Source organism: Channa argus, chromosome 4 (genome assembly GCF_033026475.1).
Source record: "Channa argus isolate prfri chromosome 4, Channa argus male v1.0, whole genome shotgun sequence".
In the NCBI taxonomy this organism is placed as follows: Eukaryota; Metazoa; Chordata; class Actinopteri; order Anabantiformes; family Channidae; genus Channa; species Channa argus.
Window position 1 is genome coordinate 12,554,397 of NC_090200.1, and position 20,545 is coordinate 12,574,941.

General features: G+C 37.3%; 2 protein-coding genes across 2 annotated transcripts; both read left to right on the forward strand.

Moving 5' to 3' along the window:
- The first annotated feature begins 894 nt into the window (after positions 1-894).
- LOC137125058 (protogenin B-like) lies at positions 895-16,108 on the forward strand. Its single transcript, XM_067499960.1, has 19 exons — positions 895-961; positions 1,577-1,876; positions 5,364-5,508; positions 5,657-5,790; positions 5,888-6,184; positions 6,396-6,555; positions 6,675-6,922; positions 7,420-7,584; positions 7,849-8,154; positions 9,088-9,273; positions 11,091-11,186; positions 11,293-11,479; positions 11,729-11,856; positions 11,989-12,159; positions 12,487-12,669; positions 13,253-13,376; positions 13,489-13,627; positions 13,736-13,840; positions 13,936-16,108. Exons 1-19 carry the CDS (start codon positions 895-897, stop codon positions 14,332-14,334), a joined length of 3,540 nt encoding a protein of 1,179 aa, XP_067356061.1. The 3' UTR covers positions 14,335-16,108.
- A 1,293-nt stretch (positions 16,109-17,401) lies between these two features.
- On the forward strand, positions 17,402-20,332 carry rsl24d1 (ribosomal L24 domain containing 1). The gene is made up of 6 exons (XM_067500048.1): positions 17,402-17,548; positions 18,952-19,065; positions 19,149-19,221; positions 19,308-19,371; positions 19,517-19,602; positions 19,934-20,332. The coding sequence occupies exons 1-6, from the start codon at positions 17,468-17,470 to the stop codon at positions 20,008-20,010; spliced, it is 495 nt and encodes a 164-aa protein (XP_067356149.1). The 5' UTR covers positions 17,402-17,467; the 3' UTR covers positions 20,011-20,332.
- Positions 20,333-20,545: the final 213 nt, after the last annotated feature.

Sequence of the window (20,545 nt, forward strand, 5' to 3'; positions counted from 1 at the left end):
TTAGTATTTTTTTTATGCATAAAACTAAATTATAGCCAAATGTATTTTGATTGCAGTCTCAAATAAAAATATTTGATCAACATGCTAGATAGACCTGAGAAAAAATTACATATAAAGTACCTATAAGCATATTACATACAGCATGAAGGCCTATATAAATAACTTATATGTATTTTAGATTGTGAGGCTTTTAGTTCAAAAGCTGATCCTTTCTAGAAGCCATCAGTTGTAGCAGCGTGAGCACAGGCTACAATATATCTTATAGTCTAATGAAGACAGTATGGTAATTGTACAGTGGTTTGTATGGTTTCAAAGCAGAAACAAGCTCAGTTTGGATGTTAGAACTCAATTTTAACATTTTTGAGTAAGAGGTTCAACATTGATTTTGCATAAATGTATCAGTCACATACAACTAAAATAACAGTAGTTAATAACTGGGAAATGTAGGTCTACACACTAAAGACATGACAAGATGGGCCTAAATGTCCAGTTATTTGTGTCTACAAACCAAATGTGAATATTATTTTGCCATAGAGAGCCAGTTGGTTATATTACTAGACCCTCAACTTGTGACCTGAGCCATTTAAAGGGAAAGCGTCACATTTGTGATCATTACACTATCTTGTAGGTGTAATGAATGAAGCTGCGGTGAAATTTTCCATTTTGTGAGGGTTTACTTCTGTAGACACCTAAGTTCGCCGGACATAACACACAAGCTTAACGACCTGTGTTGTTTGCGCATGCGTGGTAGGGCGGGGTGGTGGACCCCTGCACCCCAGTAGAGCCGCTGGTCCTCCACCGCCGGCAGAAGAGAATTTGGGGAGAAGGAGAAACACGCAGGAGAGAGGCCGTGCCCGGTTGGGGCTGGGAAAAATGAAACAACAGTTTGGATAAATGGCCAAGTTTAAGATGAAGCACAGCCAGCACTGGTTGTTGTTTGTTTTATTTTTTCCATTATCGAGTAAGTGTCTTACTTTTGTGATTGTTATTGATGGTATCATCATTTTTAAGTGTGCTGACCTCATGTCGTTAACGTTCAGAAACAACTAGTTAGTTTGCTACACGAAAACGTGGTTCTTGAACCAACCACATTAGTTAAAAAGATAATGAACCAGGATGTTTAACGTAAACTAAGTTATGTGCTTTATTAGTCCAATAGCTCTGTGTCATATCAGTCAAGTCACTTAGTCACTGACTCAATGTCTGATTGTTGACAGGCAGCATATCGTAACCTTACAATGCTAGATAATAATTGCAATTTCACAGTATATTGTTTCCGAAAAATTGTATGTTTTAGAACGTTACACATTGAATAATGGCACCTATCCTAACGCAGCTGCTATTACTGTTTATTCCAGGACTGTATGCAGATTTATACCGTAACTTGTCAATAGCATAATACATTGTTTGAACATTTAATTATAATATCAATATAGTTCTAGTTTTTCGATAATATTCTTGTAGTATGTGGCTTGGCTTTATGGGTTGGTTTTTGTTGTGCAACGTTTTTATTCAATGCCCCAGAAACATAGTTAATTCGTAATTAATAAAAAAAAATTTTTGTCTTTTCCTGCAGGTGTTTTATGTTTCAGTGAGTTGTCGTTCATCACAGAGCCCACTGATGTTACTGTTCTACCAAATGATCCTGCTGTTTTGGACTGTCAGGCTCATGGGCACCCTCCAGTCACCATCAAGTGGCTTAAGAATGGACATCATTTGGCAGAAAGTCAGCACATGCAGTCTCTGCCCAATGGCTCCTTATACATACCAAAGACAACGTATACCAAGGAGGAGTCAGATGAAGGATTTTACCAGTGCCTGTCACAGAACAAATATGGAGCAATCCTAAGCCAAAGATCACGTTTGACTATCGCAAGTAAGTATGGAGCTCAGAGAAAAGGAAATTCTGTGTTGCTGATATAGACTTTTTTGCTGTTTTCCCTCCTTTCCACTACTGAAAATAAGATGAGGATGGGTTAAACATTTAGAGATATCTGCTTTGTGGTGTCAACATGCAGGCATCCAAATGGCAAGTTCTTGGGTTATTAACCTGAAGATGGGAAGCAGATGTACACCGGTCCTCTCTTTACTGGGGATGAGTCTCTAAAGTCCTCGTGTGCATGTCATTGGAAGTCATTTAGATGTTTGAGTTAAAAGCTACCAGTCCAGGTTCAGGATAATTTTAAGAGACTATAATCAATCTAAAAGCCTTTAAATACTCTTTAAATTGGTAGTCCTATTTGATTAATCAAAGTATTTTTTCCCTGATTCGAGGGAATGTGCCTGTTACACTTATGAAAGCCCAGAAAACAGAAGCAAAAATTTGAAAATTGCTTTCTCTTTCTTGCATGCTAGTGGGATGGCATTGTCACTGCAGACTATGGCTCTGTGTAATTGCTGAATGGTCTGCTACACAGAGGATTCTCTGAAAGGCCATTTGCCTTTTTAGCCTTTGTTTGAAGTGCCCCTGACCGCCCCAGAAGAATAGGCTAGATTTTCAGGGCATTTGTTTGTCCACATATCAGTGGACAGAACAGCTGTGTCTTTTTAGTGGGTCTGGTCTACCATGGAAACTTTAAACAGATCTTAGAAGAGATATCCAATGATTGGTGTGATGGAAACCAGCTTGGCCCTCTGAAACGTATGAATTTTGATACTGACCCTGACACTGACACTGAGGACAAAAAGTTCTGAGCTAAATTTCCTTGCCATGAAGACTCAAACCCAAAAATACATTTTTACAAATATTAAAATACCAACAGGAACACAAATTTTTAATACAAATAGACACTGGATTTGTCAGATCACCTTTTTTTCTGCGATTGCTGTCAGCTAAAAAAAGGGCAGAAAAAAACATCAGTTTTCTGCATGTTGACTATGTAAAAACCTTCCAATGTCAAGTTTTGTCTGGTGTCCAGCCTTTGTTGGGGTGAAAGGTTTTTGGTCCGCTGTAGGCAGGGAGTGGAGGATGGGTCTCCTCTTAGCTCCCTTCTGTCCAGAGGTCCTTGGGGTCAGGGGTCAACAGAGAATGGCTTTGTGATGTCATAAGCCTGCTACGTCTGGGTTGTCCTGCTGTTCTCTCCTCTTTATCAATCCCTTTCAATGGATCAGTCCCTCTGTTGCCCTGTCAAGCAGATCCCTTTTTGTTTAAAAAAAAAAAAGCCAGTTTGTCATGTGAATGAATCCGCCTGATATTTCACATTAAATAGCCTTGGCACTCTCAAAAAGGTTAACATACAGAAGGTATTTTCTTTGTAGTTCTAGGAATACATCCCTTGTACCTTCACCTCTTGAATTAACTAATTGATGTCTGATACAAAAACTATTTACAATATTTTTTAAACTAAGTATAACATTTTTTTAAAATAATGTTTTTCTACTGTAGCATTTGTGAGAAGATATAAATAACTTAGGAATCACAATATTGTCTGTGCACATGTTGTAAACTGACTGGTTTCCCCCAAAAATTGAATAAACAGGGTGTTAGAGTGAACTTTGACCTCTTTAGAGAAACCTTTGTGCTATTTGACCTATGCATTGATTTATTCTTTACAAAAAAGGAGGCCAAATTATCAGGTCAGTCTGTGTAGGCTACATCCACATGTACATCACTGAACAGTAGGGAAGATGATCAGTCATCTTCTACTTCGTACAAGGAGAGTTTTTCTACATGTTCGCCAGTCAGCCATGCTGTCTGGAGATAAAATGAGTGATAGTACTGACCTTTGGAAAACACTTAAATGTAAATTGTCATAAGAATGAGTACATCAGAGGGACAGCTCATGTTAGATGTTTTGGAGATAAAGTCAGAGAGGCCAGATTGAGGTGGTTTGGACATGTTCAGAGGAGAAACTGTGAATATATCGGTAGAAGGATGCTGAGGTTGGAGCTGCCAGGCAGGAGGTCTAGAGGAAGACCAAAGAGGAGATTTATGGATGTAGTGAGGGAGGACATGAAGTTAGTTGGTGTGAGTGAAGAGGATGCAGAGGATAGAGTTAGATGGAGTCACATGATTCGCTGTGGCGACCCCTGAAAGGGAGCAGCCGAAAGGAAAAGAAGAAGTAAATTGTCATAAGACTTTTGTAATGTGCCAACCCTAAAATAATTTGTAATTCATGGGTATTTAATAAGGGCTCAGGGTTTCTGGACCTGTATTAGAGTCATTATTATTTGTGTAATGTTGATGATATTAGCTCCTAAATTAAGATACTTTTCTTTTTTTGGATCTCCTAAAGCACAAGATTCAAATGTGGAGATTCGGTGGAAGAACAGGGTATTGATTTTTTCAACATGATATTGACTTCCTTCCTGTGAGTGAGGGGGGGAGGAGAAAGTTATCGCCTTAATTAATGAAGGTCATTGGCCATATCTTACTGAGTGTGCTTCAGATAAATGCATACTGAAGGTTGATTATTTGTGGTGATGATAGAAAGACATTTTGAATGCACATAAATATAATGTCACTTAGCAAACTGTGCACGCCTAGCCACTTTATTAGATACACCTGTACAATGTAATGCAATCCAATACAGCAGTTCTGCCATGAATTCTACTTCTACATTATAATTTATTAGTTTCTTTGTTTATAATTGAGGTCTTAGTGGGTAGTGGAGTCATACTGGAGTGCATTATAGTAGGAGCTTTGGCCCCCTCATCCATTTTAAATAGTGTCTCCTTTATCACCTTTCTGGCAGTTTCAACTTAAAAAAAAAAAAACCTGAAAAATTATAACATTGTAAAAGTAGAATTCATGGCAGAGCTTCTGTATTGGATTGTTTTATATTGTACAGGTCTACCTATTAAAGTGGCCAGTGAGTGTATTTATACTCTGTGTCTTCATAGCAAGGTTTATGTAAACACATTTTACATGTGCGTATATAATGTGCAACATCAAAATGACTAAATGATGATAGATTAATGTTGTGTGTCATCCCTGACTTCAGCAATTGGCCCTTTTATTACATAATGTTTAAGATGTTTTCTATTTCTTGATGTTGCTTGCAGTTGTTATGCAAAGTGGATTGATTGATTTGTATGTACAACAATTCATCATTCAATCTCCAATTGTTCCATTGATTATGCCAGCTGGTCAGTTTGGGATCATCTGCGTATAGTGTCTAACAGAGATAAATTATTTTTATAGAATAAGATAAAATCCATCAGGTCATGGCTTTGCATGCACAATGTATGTATGTGAAGACAAGGCTATATTAGTATGTGGCAATCAAAATTACAAAATAAATCAATGCAAATAACAAATAATAAATGCAAATAATCATACTAATAATACAAATACTCAAATATCAAATTAAATTAGCCCATCAACTACAAAATGTTACATGTCTCATCAATATTTTTTTCAGGTATCTCCGAATTTGTTTTTCATCCTGTGCCCATGGTGGTGACTGAGGGCTCAGTGGCACGATTCTCCTGTGCAGTCACTTCTATTCCTCCTGCCACAATCACCTGGGAGTTCAACCAAAGGACATTACCACTACTTACAGACAGGTAGGGGTTTAATTAATTTCAGACACCATGAGACAGATGTCCCCATATATTAAACTTGTAGTTTGAAATGTATTTTAAGCCTGTGAGCAGCTTTATAATGGATTCTGTTGCTATCCAGTTTCACCTAATGTTATCTGTTTGTTTGTAGAATTACAGTTTTGTCCAGCGGAATCCTTCAGATTTACAATGTACAATTGGAAGATGCTGGAAAGTATCGATGTGTGGCAACTAACATTGGCAGCCGCTTAAAGAGTAGAGAAGCCGCACTTAGAGTAAATCAAGGTAAAGGAACTGCATCTCTTTACACCATTAAAAGGTCATTGACTTCACAGAGTGTTTAAGCAACAGGTTTTGTTAATATCCTATCTTTCTTTAAAAGATCTGGGACCTAAACCACGTCAGCGGCCCAAAATCATTGCTGAACCTCAGAATGTCACAGTTTCTCTTCACCAAACTGTGGTGCTGGAGTGTGTGGCCACAGGCAATCCTTGGCCAATCATCTCCTGGAGTCGTGCTGACAGTAAACCTATTGATGTGTACAATGCCAAAGTGCTGGGGAATGGGAACCTGGTTATTACTGATGTCAGTTCTAAACACAGCGGAATCTACCTGTGCAGGGCCACCACTCCTGGCACCCGCAACTACACTATTGCTGCAGCCAACCTCACAGTTCTAGGTACTATAAACCCCTAAGTAATTATTCCACATAAATCCAAATGCCTACTTTGCATATTTCCTCTGCCATAACATAAAATGTTTTGCAGATGTGAACTAGATTTAAGAAACTGGGTCAGTTTCTGCCTATAGTGAAAGGGTTTGGGGTTCTATGCAACACAGTTACATCGTTTCAGAGTTTTCATTACTTTTCCCTTACATCTCTGCTTTAGTGCCACCATCTATTGTGGAGAGGCCTGAGAGCCAGACCCGTCCAAGGGCAGGTACTGCTCGATTTATGTGCCAAGCTGAAGGACTGCCTCCTCCACGTATTAGATGGCTAAAGAATGGAGAAGAGGTTCATTTAAATGGAAGAATTAAAATGTACAACAGGTAGTGTACAACAGAAGTAGTAGAATAAAAATCCATCGCTACATTTAATAAAATGGAATACCTTGAAATTGTTTTATTTTATTTTTCCTTATTTTGTACTGTTTAATTTTCTGTTCCAGTAAATTGGTGATTACCCAGATCATCCCTGAGGATGATGCCATCTATCAATGCATGGCAGAAAATGAACTGGGTTCTATGCTGTCCATAGCACGCCTTATTGTTGTCATGTCTGAAGATAGACCCAGTGCACCAAGAAATATTCATGCTGAAACCATCTCAAGCTCTGCCATCTTGCTGGCCTGGGAGAGGCCTCTATTCAATGCAGACAAAGTCATTGCATACTCCATTCATTACATGAAGACTGAAGGTGAGACCAACAGAAAGAACCAATTGATTTGTTTCAGGCTAATCATTTGAGCATTAAAAATGCTGTGAACTGAGAGGGATAAAGGTGTGAAAAGATACAGATTACAGACTACAATAATCACCTCACTCTCCCACACGTGATCAGATTTCCTTGGTGAAAGCAATCTGTTGTTGCCACACAGAGCAGAGGTCAAGAAGGACTAAGAATGGCAACTTCCCTAACATAACAACAGGCACAGCTAGCCCATTCTCCATTTCTGAAGCTTAATTTGCCTGTAGTTAAGGGGACAGGGTAGCTTAAAAAGCCTACACATTAAAACTAATAATTTAGGGCGGTATTTAACTATTGCTTTAACAGTAAAGTGACTCTATAATTTCAAGTCTACCTTTGTAGTAGACACCTATTTAGATGTTAAATTGGGTTTGCTTTAATTCTTCTTCTTATTTGCATAATATTAAGCTATTGCCTAACCTACTGTCTGATCTATTGCATGTCAGGACTAAACAATGAAGAATATCAAGTTGTTATTGGCAACGACACAACCAGTTATATCCTTGATGACCTTGAACCAGCTCAAAACTACAGTTTTTACATTGTGGCTTATATGCCGATGGGAGCCAGTCGTATGTCAGACCAAGTCAGTCAACATACCCTGGAAGATGGTAAGGACAAAGCTTGAAGACTCTTTGCATTCCTTGCAATAAATCACTCTGTTAATCCAGCTAACATGCACACACTTGATGCATGTACAGAGCACCTTTTGAGTTGAAGTGAGGGTGCAAAATTTTCTTGTATGTTCTACTCAACAGAACCTATGTGAAAAACAGGAATATGATCTTTTTGCCAGCATGTTTGTATTCTGATGAAATCTATCACCACACTTTTGGGGAAAAGCTTATATTTTTGATATCCTTGTCTTTCTACAGTGCCTTTGCGTACCTCAGAACTAAGTCTGACCAGCCACAGCTCAACAGATATTCAAGTGAGCTGGCAGCCACTGCCAGCAAAGGTGAGCCGTGGTCAGTTGTCTGCATATAGATTATCCTATCGTACAGCTACAGACAACACAGTCATCTCTGTGGAGCTTCCTCAGAACAGCACTGAATATCTGCTGAGGGGGCTGCAGCCTGACACCATCTACCTTCTCCGCATGGCTGCAGCAACCCGTGTGGGCTGGTGTGAGCCATCCGCATGGACTTCACACCGTACACCTAAGATCTCTAGCAACAAAGGTAAACCTGCAGAATGCTGAAGGGAAATCTGAAAAGTTTAGAGCTGTGATAAAGCTGCATGTGATTCTTCTCTTTCTCTCACATGATTATGTACAACTTTACAAATTTTTGTATTTCCTTGGTACGTTTTTCAAGCATGTTTCAAATCTATTCTTAGGGTTACATGCAAATGTTAGTTAATCTTTGTTTAATCAGGAAATTCCATTGATATAAAGATAATTTTTTACAAGAGAGACATGAAAAACTTAGGATAATGTTAAAAGTAGTACATGTTATGGAGAAATAGAATTACATGGGGGCAGAGTGGTAACTGGCTCTCCTTTGGTTTTGTCACAGGGGTGTTTTGCAGCTTTTAGAATAACAGGGAATCACTGAAACCCATGCATTGTAGCCAGCTTATGACTAGAGTTTGTTAAAGTAGCATTGTCCTAACATCTTTGTGTTGGTTACCCAAAAACCTTTGCCCTTTGGTGTCAGTAATGTTAGAGTGGCCTCTGTCACGGGCCATAAAGAGAGGGCCTCAGGCATATATGCAGGGTAAAGAATAGCCTCTTTTCATGGCTTGGTGTGTTGGGGGATGCTGTTTGTTCACTGAAGCAAGATTTCTTGATTTCAGAAATTTTGTTACATATTAAATGTAGACATAGCAAAGACATTTAAACCTTTTAGATTTAGGTAACTGTTAATACAAAACCAGTACTATATTTGAAGTCATTTTCTTCTTACAAGGCTGTTAAAGTTATAGCTGCAACACCTGAAACTCACAACTTGAATAGACTTTTCTGAAAAGCTGTCTAAATGAGGTGATATTCTATCTATCTACCCTGTTTTACACCTATCAATCTGATGTTTGTTGTTCTTTCTTTGTGTTAACTAATAATTTAAATTTGTAAGCACATATATTACCATGCCTGCTGTCTCTATCACCCTTAGTGCCTTCAGCCCCTATTCTTCAACTTGGGGCACTTAACTGCACCTCCATTGTGGCACGCTGGCAAACCTCCCCAGATTCTGTGGTTGTCAAGGGTTACCGGCTGTGTTACCATGAGGAAGGCCAACCAGAGCAGCCTAGCATCCTACTGCCAGCTCAGACCTATACCTATACCATCAGTGGCCTTGGTGAGTGATGCCCACTTGTTGTTATAGCCATCTTATAAGACCACAGGATAGTGGAGTGGATGGAAAACATATGACACATTATTTTAGTGCATTTCTACCGTCTAGATCTTGTGTTTGTATGTGAGGACAACAGAGAGTGGCCAACAGATCCTCAGTTAGATGCTACATTTGCATTTTCACCCTCTGTCCTAATCAATATGTGTTGACCTCTTGCCAGCTGCCCTCTCCAGTTCAGCTGGAGTATTGTGTGAGCTCAGGGTTCCAAGGTTAGAGGTTAAGGTGCAGATGTCCCTCCCACTGCTTACCATCATGCTGCTTCCAAAATTACTGCTGGCCATTGTGTTGTGTCCAGGGCCAGACTTGGCCTGTAAGATCCTGGCCACAACTGCCCTTTCGATGGACACTGGATCTCACTAACATAGACCCATGGGATTGGTCAGAGCTGGACCGAGACACTGACCTCCATTTGTGAGACAGCTGTCGTAGATTAAAACCCCACCCCCACTAGTCTTCTGTATTATCCATATTAATAACTCACATTAATCTATATGCAATTTAAAGCAGAGCCATAACCATCAGAAATGTGTACAATATGACTTAGTTGGATGTAAGCCTTCAGTCACAGTGTGATTTCCCTCCACAATTTAAATGATAATTATAAAAATAATGTAATATAGTGTTAAATTCCTTAGTAGAATTGTAAAATCTTTTGGTGTGCTTCTATATTAATATCACACTGTCCATTGTCATTAGTTCTGTATGCCCTAACATCAGCAATGTCAATATCATTTCTGTTTTGGAGACACGTTTTCTTTTTCTCCAAGTTTAAGACTATAACACAAGGCCAGTAGGAAGAACGTGAAGGGGAAACAAAAGGGGCCCAGCTCCTATCCCACGGTCTTGCACCCAGATTCCTGTTGTTCTATTTTGGCCTGACCTGGTGGCCCCAGTCAAACCCTCCCAGTCCCATGGGCCTAGGATCCCAGCAGCTGAATGCCGCCCCAGGCCCACCCCCCACAAGAGGCCTGAACACCCTACCTTCACTGGTCAATACCCACAGGTTGACCTTTCACACTGGAAGCATAAAACAAATCTTAACACCCCCTAAAAAAGTCTTGATTTAGGAGCTAGGGCAGTTGAAGGTTTCAGAGTTAAAACATAAAATTTGATTGCATATTTTCCAACGAAAGGCTCCAGCCTCAAGACCTCATTGATCTTTTTGATGTCTTTAGCTAGTGCCTTATAGTGCCTAGTCTGTACATCTTTACTATAAAATACAAAAAAGATCTAATTTTGCCTGAACCACCTTTGTTATTTCCCTCAAAGTTAATGATTTTTTTTTTTGCTTTTTGTTTTATGTTCAGCCTACTGCTAATAGGATTTTAATAATTACAAAGTCTCAAAAGGAAAAAGGGTCATTTTGCAGTAATTAAAAAAATACATACATTGGTTATATCACCAAATTTACTGGGCTTTTAGGCTGGTTGATCTTTGTCATGGTCCTTAGACATGACAATGATAAATGTAAGTTTGCGGTGACCCAGGAGACCACACATTGGTTACGCATGGCACTCTCCGGTTATGCCCTTACAAGGTACCCTACTGCAACTAATTTTTAATGTGTATCTTTGCCTTTTATCAAGTACATGCTGCTCTAACCATCAGTTTGGTATTTTAATGGTGCTCTTTTCGGGCTTTGGTATAATTAACTAAGCATTTGGCCCCATTGGCATATTCATTTGATAAAAGCTGAGATTTTAGTTTGAGCAGATGTCAGTTTTAATTTTAGCTGAGAATGAATTTGTTTTGTATTTCAGATCCAAGGAGAAAGTATCATGTCAAGATTCTGGCTCTCAGTCAAACTGGTGATGGTTATCAGACAGACCAGGCTGTTAGTACTCCAGGATGCGTGTGTAAGTACATTTGTGTTTAATTTAATCTAAACAATTTAGAATGGAATAAACCCTCTTCTAAAATTTAGATATTTAATTAAAAATGTATTGTGTTTCCATCATTCAGCGGCTAGAGACCAACTGGCAGCAGCTCCTCCACCTCCAGATAGCGTGGCTGTGGTGGCAAGCAATACATCTTCAGTGTCTCTGCATTGGAGCCGTCCCGCTTTCCCTTCTGGGAAGGCTGTTAGCTATACAGTTCGCTGTACACCTGTAGGTGCCCACAATGCCTCTGCCATTCGCTATTTACAAACGTAAGCTGAAAGCCCCCAAAGTCATTCAAGTTTGACCCCTTACTTTACTATTTCATCTCTAAGCTATTCTTCTGTTGCAAATGATTATGGTCACTAATTTAAGCATGTATCTTTTTACTGCTCATTGATCGTTTGTAATGGTGATATAAAACTTTAGACATGTTCTGTATTTGCACATTTTATATGGCGGAAAGCTTTGGATAATTGGCCGCTACATGCCCATCATATAAGAATATTTTTTGTCCCCAGTTCCAAGCAGAGTGTGGTGGTTCAAAATTTGCATCCCAACACTCACTATGAGTTTGTTGTGCGTCTCCATGTGGATCAGATGTCAAGTCCCTGGAGTTCTGTTTTTAACTGTTGGACTCTGCCAGCAGGTAAGAAATTTGACAATACTGTAATGTCATTTTCGCATGACTATGTTGCTTTCTGTGTCCTGTGCAGGCACAAATTAGATCATATTTCACATTAAATGTTCTTTATTATACATATGACTGTGTTGTGTGTAGCACCAAGCCAACCACCACCAGGATTGCGAGTAACTTTGATCGAGGATGACACTGCTCTGGTGTCCTGGAGGGAGCCCACAGAGCCCAGTGTGGTAGTTACACACTACACCATCCTGTACGCTTCCCAAAAAGCCTGGATGGCTGGACGCTGGCAAAAAATGCAGAGGGAAGGTGAGTAGTGCTCTGCATATGGATTTATATGTAAAATATAAACTAAACAGAAAGTATTTTAGGCAAGATGTATGACAGCAACACCTACTTGGTTCAATGTTCTGCAAATACAATACCTAAGAAAAATTATTCTACCACAGACCACATATTCTTCTTTCATCACTAGTTACAGTAGGTTGTGTTTGACCTTAACTCAGCAGCTTCAGCTAATGGTGGGGAGCAGTAAAAAGATACATGCTTAAATTAGTGAGTTTTTTAAACCTTAAGTGTACCAGTATCAGTACTGAATGTCTAACTCCAACTGCCTTATTCTGCTATCATTCACAGGAACCCATACAATGGCCCTTCTGGAAAAGCTAGAGCCAGGGAATATCTACTTGGTAAAAATATCTGCCTCCAACCAGGTCGGTGATGGGCCTTACTCTAACCCTGTGGAGCTTGCGTTAAAACGTGGAAACACCCACCGCAGCAAAAACCCCAGGCACTCAGACAACTTCCTGGACACAACAGGTGAGCATCATAAAAGACTTGAGCATACAGTTTATATACATGATATAGGAGTTAAGAAAAGTTCCCCTCTCTGTTACGAAACAAATCACTTGTAGACAACAGCACCACTTGTAAATCATGTTTAATAATAAAAACGTGTGATATTATAGGCATAATAAAGCACATAGCTGATGCAAAATAGCACATTCAAAATTGTTTCTTATTTATTCCCAGGCATGAAATTTTAGTTTCATTTATTTAATCTAAGTTTGGTGAAGTCTTGTTTTGTTTTAGTTTTAGTGTGTTAAATATTTTTATATTTAGGTTTAAAATATGGTGATATGTTTATTTATAGTTATTAATGCTTTCAAAGCATTTCAAGTCCTGCATACATTGTTGATCATAAACTGCAAATAACAATACATGAACATGAACTTCTGTTGAACAACACTTTCTACGATAATACATTTTTGTTTTCCTTCAGTGTTATTTTGAATTTGTTTAACTCACATATATTTATATTCTCAGTATTTTAATTGTTGCTCTAATTGTAGCTTACATGTAATTATTACCCACCTGAAACACTGTGTTGTTTATCTCGAAGTGTTTTCTGATGGTGTCTACCACATGGACCAGAGGTCGATGACGGGCATCATTGCTGGTGTGAGCATTGCCTTGGCCTGTATCGTTATGTGTGCATTGATCCTCATAACTAAGGGTAGACCAAGGTACTGATTGCAATTATTTGGAATAATTCAAAACAGTTTACAACTATATTTAAAAAAATGTAATTATGAGTTTTTACATATTTTTAATGTATTATGTTTTTATGACAAGCAGAAAATCCCCCAGTCACAAAGTCATTGCTGAAGGAGCTGGTGAAGGCACATGTCCGGGTTTGTCTCTGCCTAATGACCACCATATGGAGAATGTTGAAGCTCTTATACCCATGATTAGTGAACACTTCTTAGATCTTAAGGTGAGACAAACAAAACAGAGCAAATGAGCTCACTGGATTCAATGGAGAAGAGCACATGATAAATTAAATCTGCCTTTCCTATATACAGTATATTTTCATTTGTTCCAGGGTGGATCTAATAGGGCAATAAATTGTGCTGGTCCAGTCAGTGGTAAGAATCAAAGCACATGGCTGCTTTTCAAGAGGGAGATCAGGAATTCATCAGGAAATGATGTAAGTGGTGTGACATTATACCCGTTGTTCAGCTTTCTTTTAAAAGAGCCTCCTTTATATCTTAATTATTGTCTCATCTTTTCATCTCTTCTTAGATTGAGATGAGAGCCAGCTCGTATGAGGCTGGAAGAACTGTTTTGAGATATGAGCAGCATTTAGCGCCCCTGCCACCTTTGTCCCAGGATATCATTTATGGACCCCTTCAATCTGAGACCTCTAACTCAAGTGAGGGTAGCCAAGACACAGGAGACTCTGGACACTACTCAAATGAGGAAAGCAATGATGATATGAGCAACGGCTCAACTACTCACAGCTTCAGACCAGAATCTTTTGGGTCGGATGAGGGTACCACTGTTTCTGGGTTGAAGCAGTGTTTTAAAGTGGAAAACAAGGTGATGCTGGGTCATCCCCTCTCTCACTCTGCCACTGATGCTTCAAAACTCTCTGAGTGTTCTCATCTTGTCCCACAAACATCCCAAGCAAACAGCTGCTAACATTGCTCTGCCTGCGTCTGCTTTCGAGCAGCCAAAGCTGTCACCTCCATTCGTTTGCGTCCTCAGTTGGGCAACCTTATTATTTTCTGAGGGACGAAGCATCCGAAAAATTGCTGCTGCAGTTGGAGAAATGTGATTCTGCATTGGATCTACCTCAGGATTTTGTATGAATGTGAACATTTATAACATTTTCTTTCTTTTTTTTTTTACAACTTCCTACCTGATTGTGTGTTTGATATTGTCTGTCCTAAACCAAAGCTCACCCATAATGAATGTTAAAAGGGAATGTCAGATATGTATTGTGATACTTTCCACTGGAGCAGAGGGCGTTGTTGGGTCCTTTTGACTAATAATGTACCTCAATATTCAGTTCTTGTATATACATTACTACCTTACTACCTCCTTTTCACTATATATTTGTGCAGTATTATCTCAGACTCAGGGGACAAAATGAAACAAAATTCATTGCCATGTCTGCTTATTTCTATTAAGATGTTATAATGTTAAGGTGCTCATTTTTTTTTATCTCTCAACTTTCATTTTTATAGTTGAATGAGCTTTTGTTTCACATCATTCATCTTTGAATGATGTGTGTTATAGAAAAAGCAAGTGCATTAGATCTTGTCTGATATTTGAGCTTTATTATACAATTTTGTTTCGCATTCTCAGTGCACTGAACTCATAGCTTTAATATGGCCTTAATATCAAAAGGGCTTTGTATACAATAGATATTGAAATCCAAAGAGGAAAAATTATACACAAAGAGATTTTGATAATACATTAGATATTATAAAGCAGCCAAAAATATAGTGGATTAAGGGTGCATTTGCCAAATATTGTTCTTACCAATGATGTAAATTTCTCTTAGGATGGTGTTCTTAATGCTTTTCTCAGTGTAAATTGTCTTTATGCTTTATTCTGGTGAAAGCTTTAGCACAAGTCTCCAAAGCTTGTGTTCCACTTGCCTTCAAGACCATTGCTAAATGTAGCGGTGATGCCGATGCTATTGTCCAAAGAGTTGTCTGCTTCCTCAGATGGGTATAACTTTTCATTCAGTTAATCCTTGGTACAGTGAACTGACACAACACCAAAGATTCACTGTGTCCTGCAGTGATAGATGATGTTATTTATTCTTTGTTTAGAAAATCATCTGTCACCATTCACTAGTACTGCTGAATGGGGAAGAATGCATTTTATTCCCCTTGTTATTGTTCCAGCCCTAGTGTGACAATGAAGGATTCTGACTATCATAATGGAAACCCGATGTGTGAAGAGCAACATAATCAATTTTTATATCTTTGAAATACAAATAATCCTAACCAAAGAAACTTGAAGTCTCTGTTATTTAGCGATTTTCTTTGGTTTTCATTTACATTATTTGCATTTAAATGTGATATGATTTCCAATGGTTTTGATTACTAGAAAGGCATTTTTACATAGTAATTTTTTTTAAAGCTTGAGATGTCAAAAGCTGTTCTGTTGTTTTTTTTTTAACACTATAAGATCGCATCTAAATTATTGGGTTGCATTGGAAATTGTTATTCAAAATGTCTTTTAAACATCATGTTTCCAAACTTTAATGTGCGATTTTGGCTGATTTCAAATTGAATGTTTGTTGGGGGGTTGCATTAGTTTGAAAGCCACAGGTAAATTTGCTGACTAAACTCATGCATCAAATGTAGCTTTACAGTGTAGACGTAACTGTTATTATTTAAATGATGGTTTCTGATATTTCGGTTTTTGAAAAATAAACCACATCTTTTAATCCAAAGTGAGCAACAAAAAGTATTTTCAGTGTGTTAAAATGTTGCAACAGACTTTTTTGATATCCTCAAGATTTTCAAATAGTAGATAATAAAATTGTTCTTGGAAAAATAATTTTGTGTTACATGTTGTCTGATTTGGTATATCAGTACAGTATATAGTGTGTGTATGATGTGAAATTATTTTCTCTGATGTATTTATTAGAGAGTTACGATTTTTGAAGTGGATTCACAAACGTTGTGTGTGTTGAGGTGGTAGTATTCAGTAATAAATTAGCAATAATAGTAATAATAAAATAAGTCATATTGATTGAGTAATACATAATTATACATTTTAAGTAAATAATCTCAGTACAAACGATTTTTTAATAAAACAAAGACAAAACAAAACACGGGTATTATTTTAGGTATGTTTCCCAGCATATCTAAATACATTCATAATGCAATAACAAGTCAAACATATCTGAAAAAGTCAATGTAGAGAATGAACTCAAAAACATATGTTTTTATAAATGTGTAAATAATCTATAGAGATATTGTAAATGTGCAATAATAATGATACTTTTTATATACACAAATACAAACATTAATGCAAATACACGGTTGCTTAATAAGTTGGAAAAAAGTTTGTTATCAGACACATTCTTCATTTTTGTAAGGGTTAATAGTGTTTTAATTTTCACTGTGACGTTTCTGGAAGAGATTGATCAATAATGTTTTGAGAAGATATACACTTTATCTACCAAGAAAGAATTACATTGTCACAATAATTTCATGAGGAGAGGAAAAAAATATTTAATTCCAACCTTATGGGCAACAGTGAACAAATGATTATAAACAGATTTGTAGAACCTAACCTTTCCAACCCCATTTCAAACCAAAGCTGGTCCTTTTCCTGATTCTCATCTATCGTGATACTGAAAATGGGCAAAGGAACAAATCATGCAGTATTGAGCAAATAATAAGTTATGTGAATAAATAAAATAAAACATCAAAATAAAGCCACCTCCACCTGTCTTATCAATTCTTTCCTGCATTTTAGGATACATTTAACAGCTAAAGAAAAAGGCCACTCGGATATAAATGTTTCTGTAATGAAATAAAAATAAACTAGAACAAAACTATTAAAAGCAGTTTAAATGAAAACTTAAAAAAGTGTACAATTTTCAGCATGAGGTGAGAGGTTTGCAAAGCGTTGAAGTTCAATGCTGTTCGACCTTTAGTCATTTTACAGTGTGTAAACGTGGCTCCAGCAGGAGTCACTAATGAATCTCCCGTAGCAGCGTTAGCTGCGCGCTGACAACCGGAAGAAGAAGCGAAGGGGCGGTCTTGTTTTTGTCAGTGTCGCACGCAGCACTTCTGCTGCGAAAATGCGCATCGAAAAGTGTTATTTCTGCTCGGGGCCGGTGTACCCCGGACATGGAGTAATGTTTGTACGGAACGACTGTAAGGTAATAACACCTCTCACCTGATATTTGCTGAACTTTAAGAGGAGATAGTCGTTGACTGCCAGTGCCCCGTTAGGTAGCTGGTTCATGCTAGTGTGCTAATATAACGTGCTAGATTGGCTCACGTGGGATCAGACAGGCTTTCAATAACTGACAGACAGTAAATAATTCAGCGGTAAGAGGACAGTGTATTGTTTAAATACGTGGTTACTTTTTAGTTTAAACGTTAGATCTACGATGCCTTTTACCAAACTAAATAAGAATGTAGCTAGTGATCCCGGACATTTAACTAACGTTTACGGGGCCTCAGTTTCGGCTAACGGAGTAATTGCGCCCTCTGTGGTCTGTGGATAAACCATAAACAGCTAGTTCTAAACAAAATGCTATTGATCCGTCAGGCTTTGAATTGTTAAGGATGAGAAAGCGTCGTGATAAAACTTTGTCCAGATTGTTTGGCAACCCTGAAACATTATCATCATAAGCATACACACACATTAAAAATAAATATCAACTAATTTAATATAAGGAATTAGTATAGATTAATATAAACCACAGTTCATAAAAGTGATCTTTACATTTACCAGCTTCACCAGTAGCTACTACACACATTGATGCATCAGATATACTCAGGTCATTCAGCATAATGAGTACTTTTACTTTTAACTTGTAGCACAAGTGGTACGTCTAATTATAACTGAGTAGAAACGTTGAATATTTTCTTCACTGCCACAAAGACAACAAATATATAAAGTTAATTAAGTCTGGTAAGTCTAATTATAACTGAGTAGAAACGTTGAGTATTTTCTAAACTGCCACAAAGACAACAAATATATAAAGTTAGTTAAACAACTTTTTAAACCCCTTTACTCTTTTTAATGAGTTTAGTAGAGTAGTACATTTTTAGTTTGTTATTAAACAAAAGCTTGAAATCATTTTTAGGTTTATTGCAAATAATTGTACAGTACCAAACTAGATGTTAAGCCGGTAAAGCAGAATTTAGTTTAGTTAAACAGAAGTTTGCAATTACTATTAATGCAAGGTTTAAATGAAAAACTTTTGACATTTTTTAATTCATTTTTTTAGAATATGTCATACAGTAAATTATATTTAGTGAAAATTGAAATGAAACCAGTGTACATCATGTACAAAGTAAGATATTTCATTGTAGAAAATTGCACTTGCTCTCTTTTAGTGCTGTGATGAATAAACTGGAATGTAATGCATAATATAGGTAGAGAGCTTGTAGCATTCAGCAAATCGAATTTGAAATATTTTATGTGAAATATTTCTCTAATTCTACAATCCCAAATTCTTCTAATCTACCTGTTCACATCCATTCAAAACCCTATCATTTCTTATTGATTTTAAATTAACTGTTTTTCCTGTCTTTTTTAAAATAAATACAGACATTCAGATTCTGCAAATCAAAATGCCACAGAAACTTCAAGAAGAAGCGTAATCCAAGAAAAACAAGATGGACCAAAGCATTCAGAAAGGCATCAGGAAAGGAGTTGACAGTGGTGAGCTGATTACCTGTGGAGTACAATCTCAGCGTGCATGTGTTTGTTTTACTGTCACTTAACCAACAACACCCTTTTTTCAGGATAACTCTCTGGAGTTTGAAAAACGCAGAAACATTCCTGTTAAATATAACAGGGAGCTGTGGGACAAGACAGGTACATATATTTCTAGAAATCATTTTCTCTCAAAACATATTTAATTTATGAGCGGAATAATTATCTTTCACAAATCTCTTCTATAGTGGAAGCAATGAAGAAGGTGGAGGAAATCAAACGGAAACGACAGGCAAGATTTATAATGAACAGGTGAGCCTTTATTTGTGTGAATGTTTAAGCATAAATGCATCTTGTATCTGATGTTTATTATGTGAGAAATACAATTTTTGCAGAATTTAAAAACCAGTGTTTGCCTCATCTTTACTTTACATCTTTGTTTTTGTCACCACTAAAGATTAAAGAAGGGTAAACAGTTAGAGAAGGAGGAGGCCATCAACGAAGTGAAGAAAAATATTCACCTCATCAAAGCGCCACATGCAGGTAAAGCATCAGAATCAAGAATTGGCACAGTTCATAATATTACGTTAACATTAGTTTGATATACACTTTTTTTAGGTTGGGGCCCACACCCTTTTATGATATAATAATAGGTTGATAATGTAGCTTGGTACATTGAAAAAGATCAACATGGGCAATCAACAGAAGTTGTCATGCTTCTTCCTTCATAATAGGGATGGGTAAAAGTAAATCTCTGCTTTTACGGTGGAGTTTATGGATATTTTTCAGTTAAATTGAGACAAATAGGGAAAATATTAAAATGCCACATAAATAGTGCTGCTAAGAAATGTTTTGCTCCTGTTCTGTGTTACAGGAAAGGCGAAACAAATGGAAGACAAAATGGTGCAGAAATTACAAGAGGATGTCGACATGGGGGATGAAGATATCTAATCTTATGCTGAAGGGTTTCTTTTTGTGTCAGGAAACTCGAAAGCAAGTTGGCCTTTTGTTAAATTGTACTGTTCTTGGAATTTAAATTCCAAATGGTTAGACACACATTATACACATTAACATATTGCTTTGTTTTAATTGCTGTTTAAGAACTGAAAGCATTGACCTAACAATAATCTGCCTCTAAAGTAGTAGCAATTAACCACATCACCCAGTTTTTTTATTTTTTGTTGGGGCTGGTAAGACTACTCTATCATATTGCATAGTAAAATGATTTACATTATTGGATAAAATATTAAAGTGGAAAAAAAAACCTTGGAAATTGCTTTTCCCTGTCCCCTTTTTTCTTTGACATTTACTGCATGAATTACATTGTTGAATGCTTTTTTGTTAGAATTTAGAGGAACAGTATGGCATATTGTTTTTGTTGCATGTACATTTTGCTGATAAACCTTTTAAATTTACGAATAAATGTGCATCATACATGTAATTGACAAGAGCCTGCCACAAGAGATATTTTATATTAAAGATCCCA

Bases quoted from the DNA above. Each gene is read 5' to 3' on its own strand.
- rsl24d1 (XM_067500048.1), top strand. From the start codon at position 17,468: ATGCGCATCGAAAAGTGTTATTTCTGCTCGGGGCCGGTGTACCCCGGA. The intron at 19,222-19,307 runs GTACATATATTT...TCTCTTCTATAG, and splicing joins GGAGCTGTGGGACAAGACAG to TGGAAGCAATGAAGAAGGTG. The intron at 19,372-19,516 runs GTGAGCCTTTAT...TCACCACTAAAG, and splicing joins GCAAGATTTATAATGAACAG to ATTAAAGAAGGGTAAACAGT.
- LOC137125058 (XM_067499960.1), top strand. From the start codon at position 895: ATGGCCAAGTTTAAGATGAAGCACAGCCAGCACTGGTTGTTGTTTGTT. The intron at 6,185-6,395 runs GTACTATAAACC...TCTCTGCTTTAG, and splicing joins AGCCAACCTCACAGTTCTAG to TGCCACCATCTATTGTGGAG. The intron at 12,670-13,252 runs GTGAGCATCATA...TTTATCTCGAAG, and splicing joins CAACTTCCTGGACACAACAG to TGTTTTCTGATGGTGTCTAC.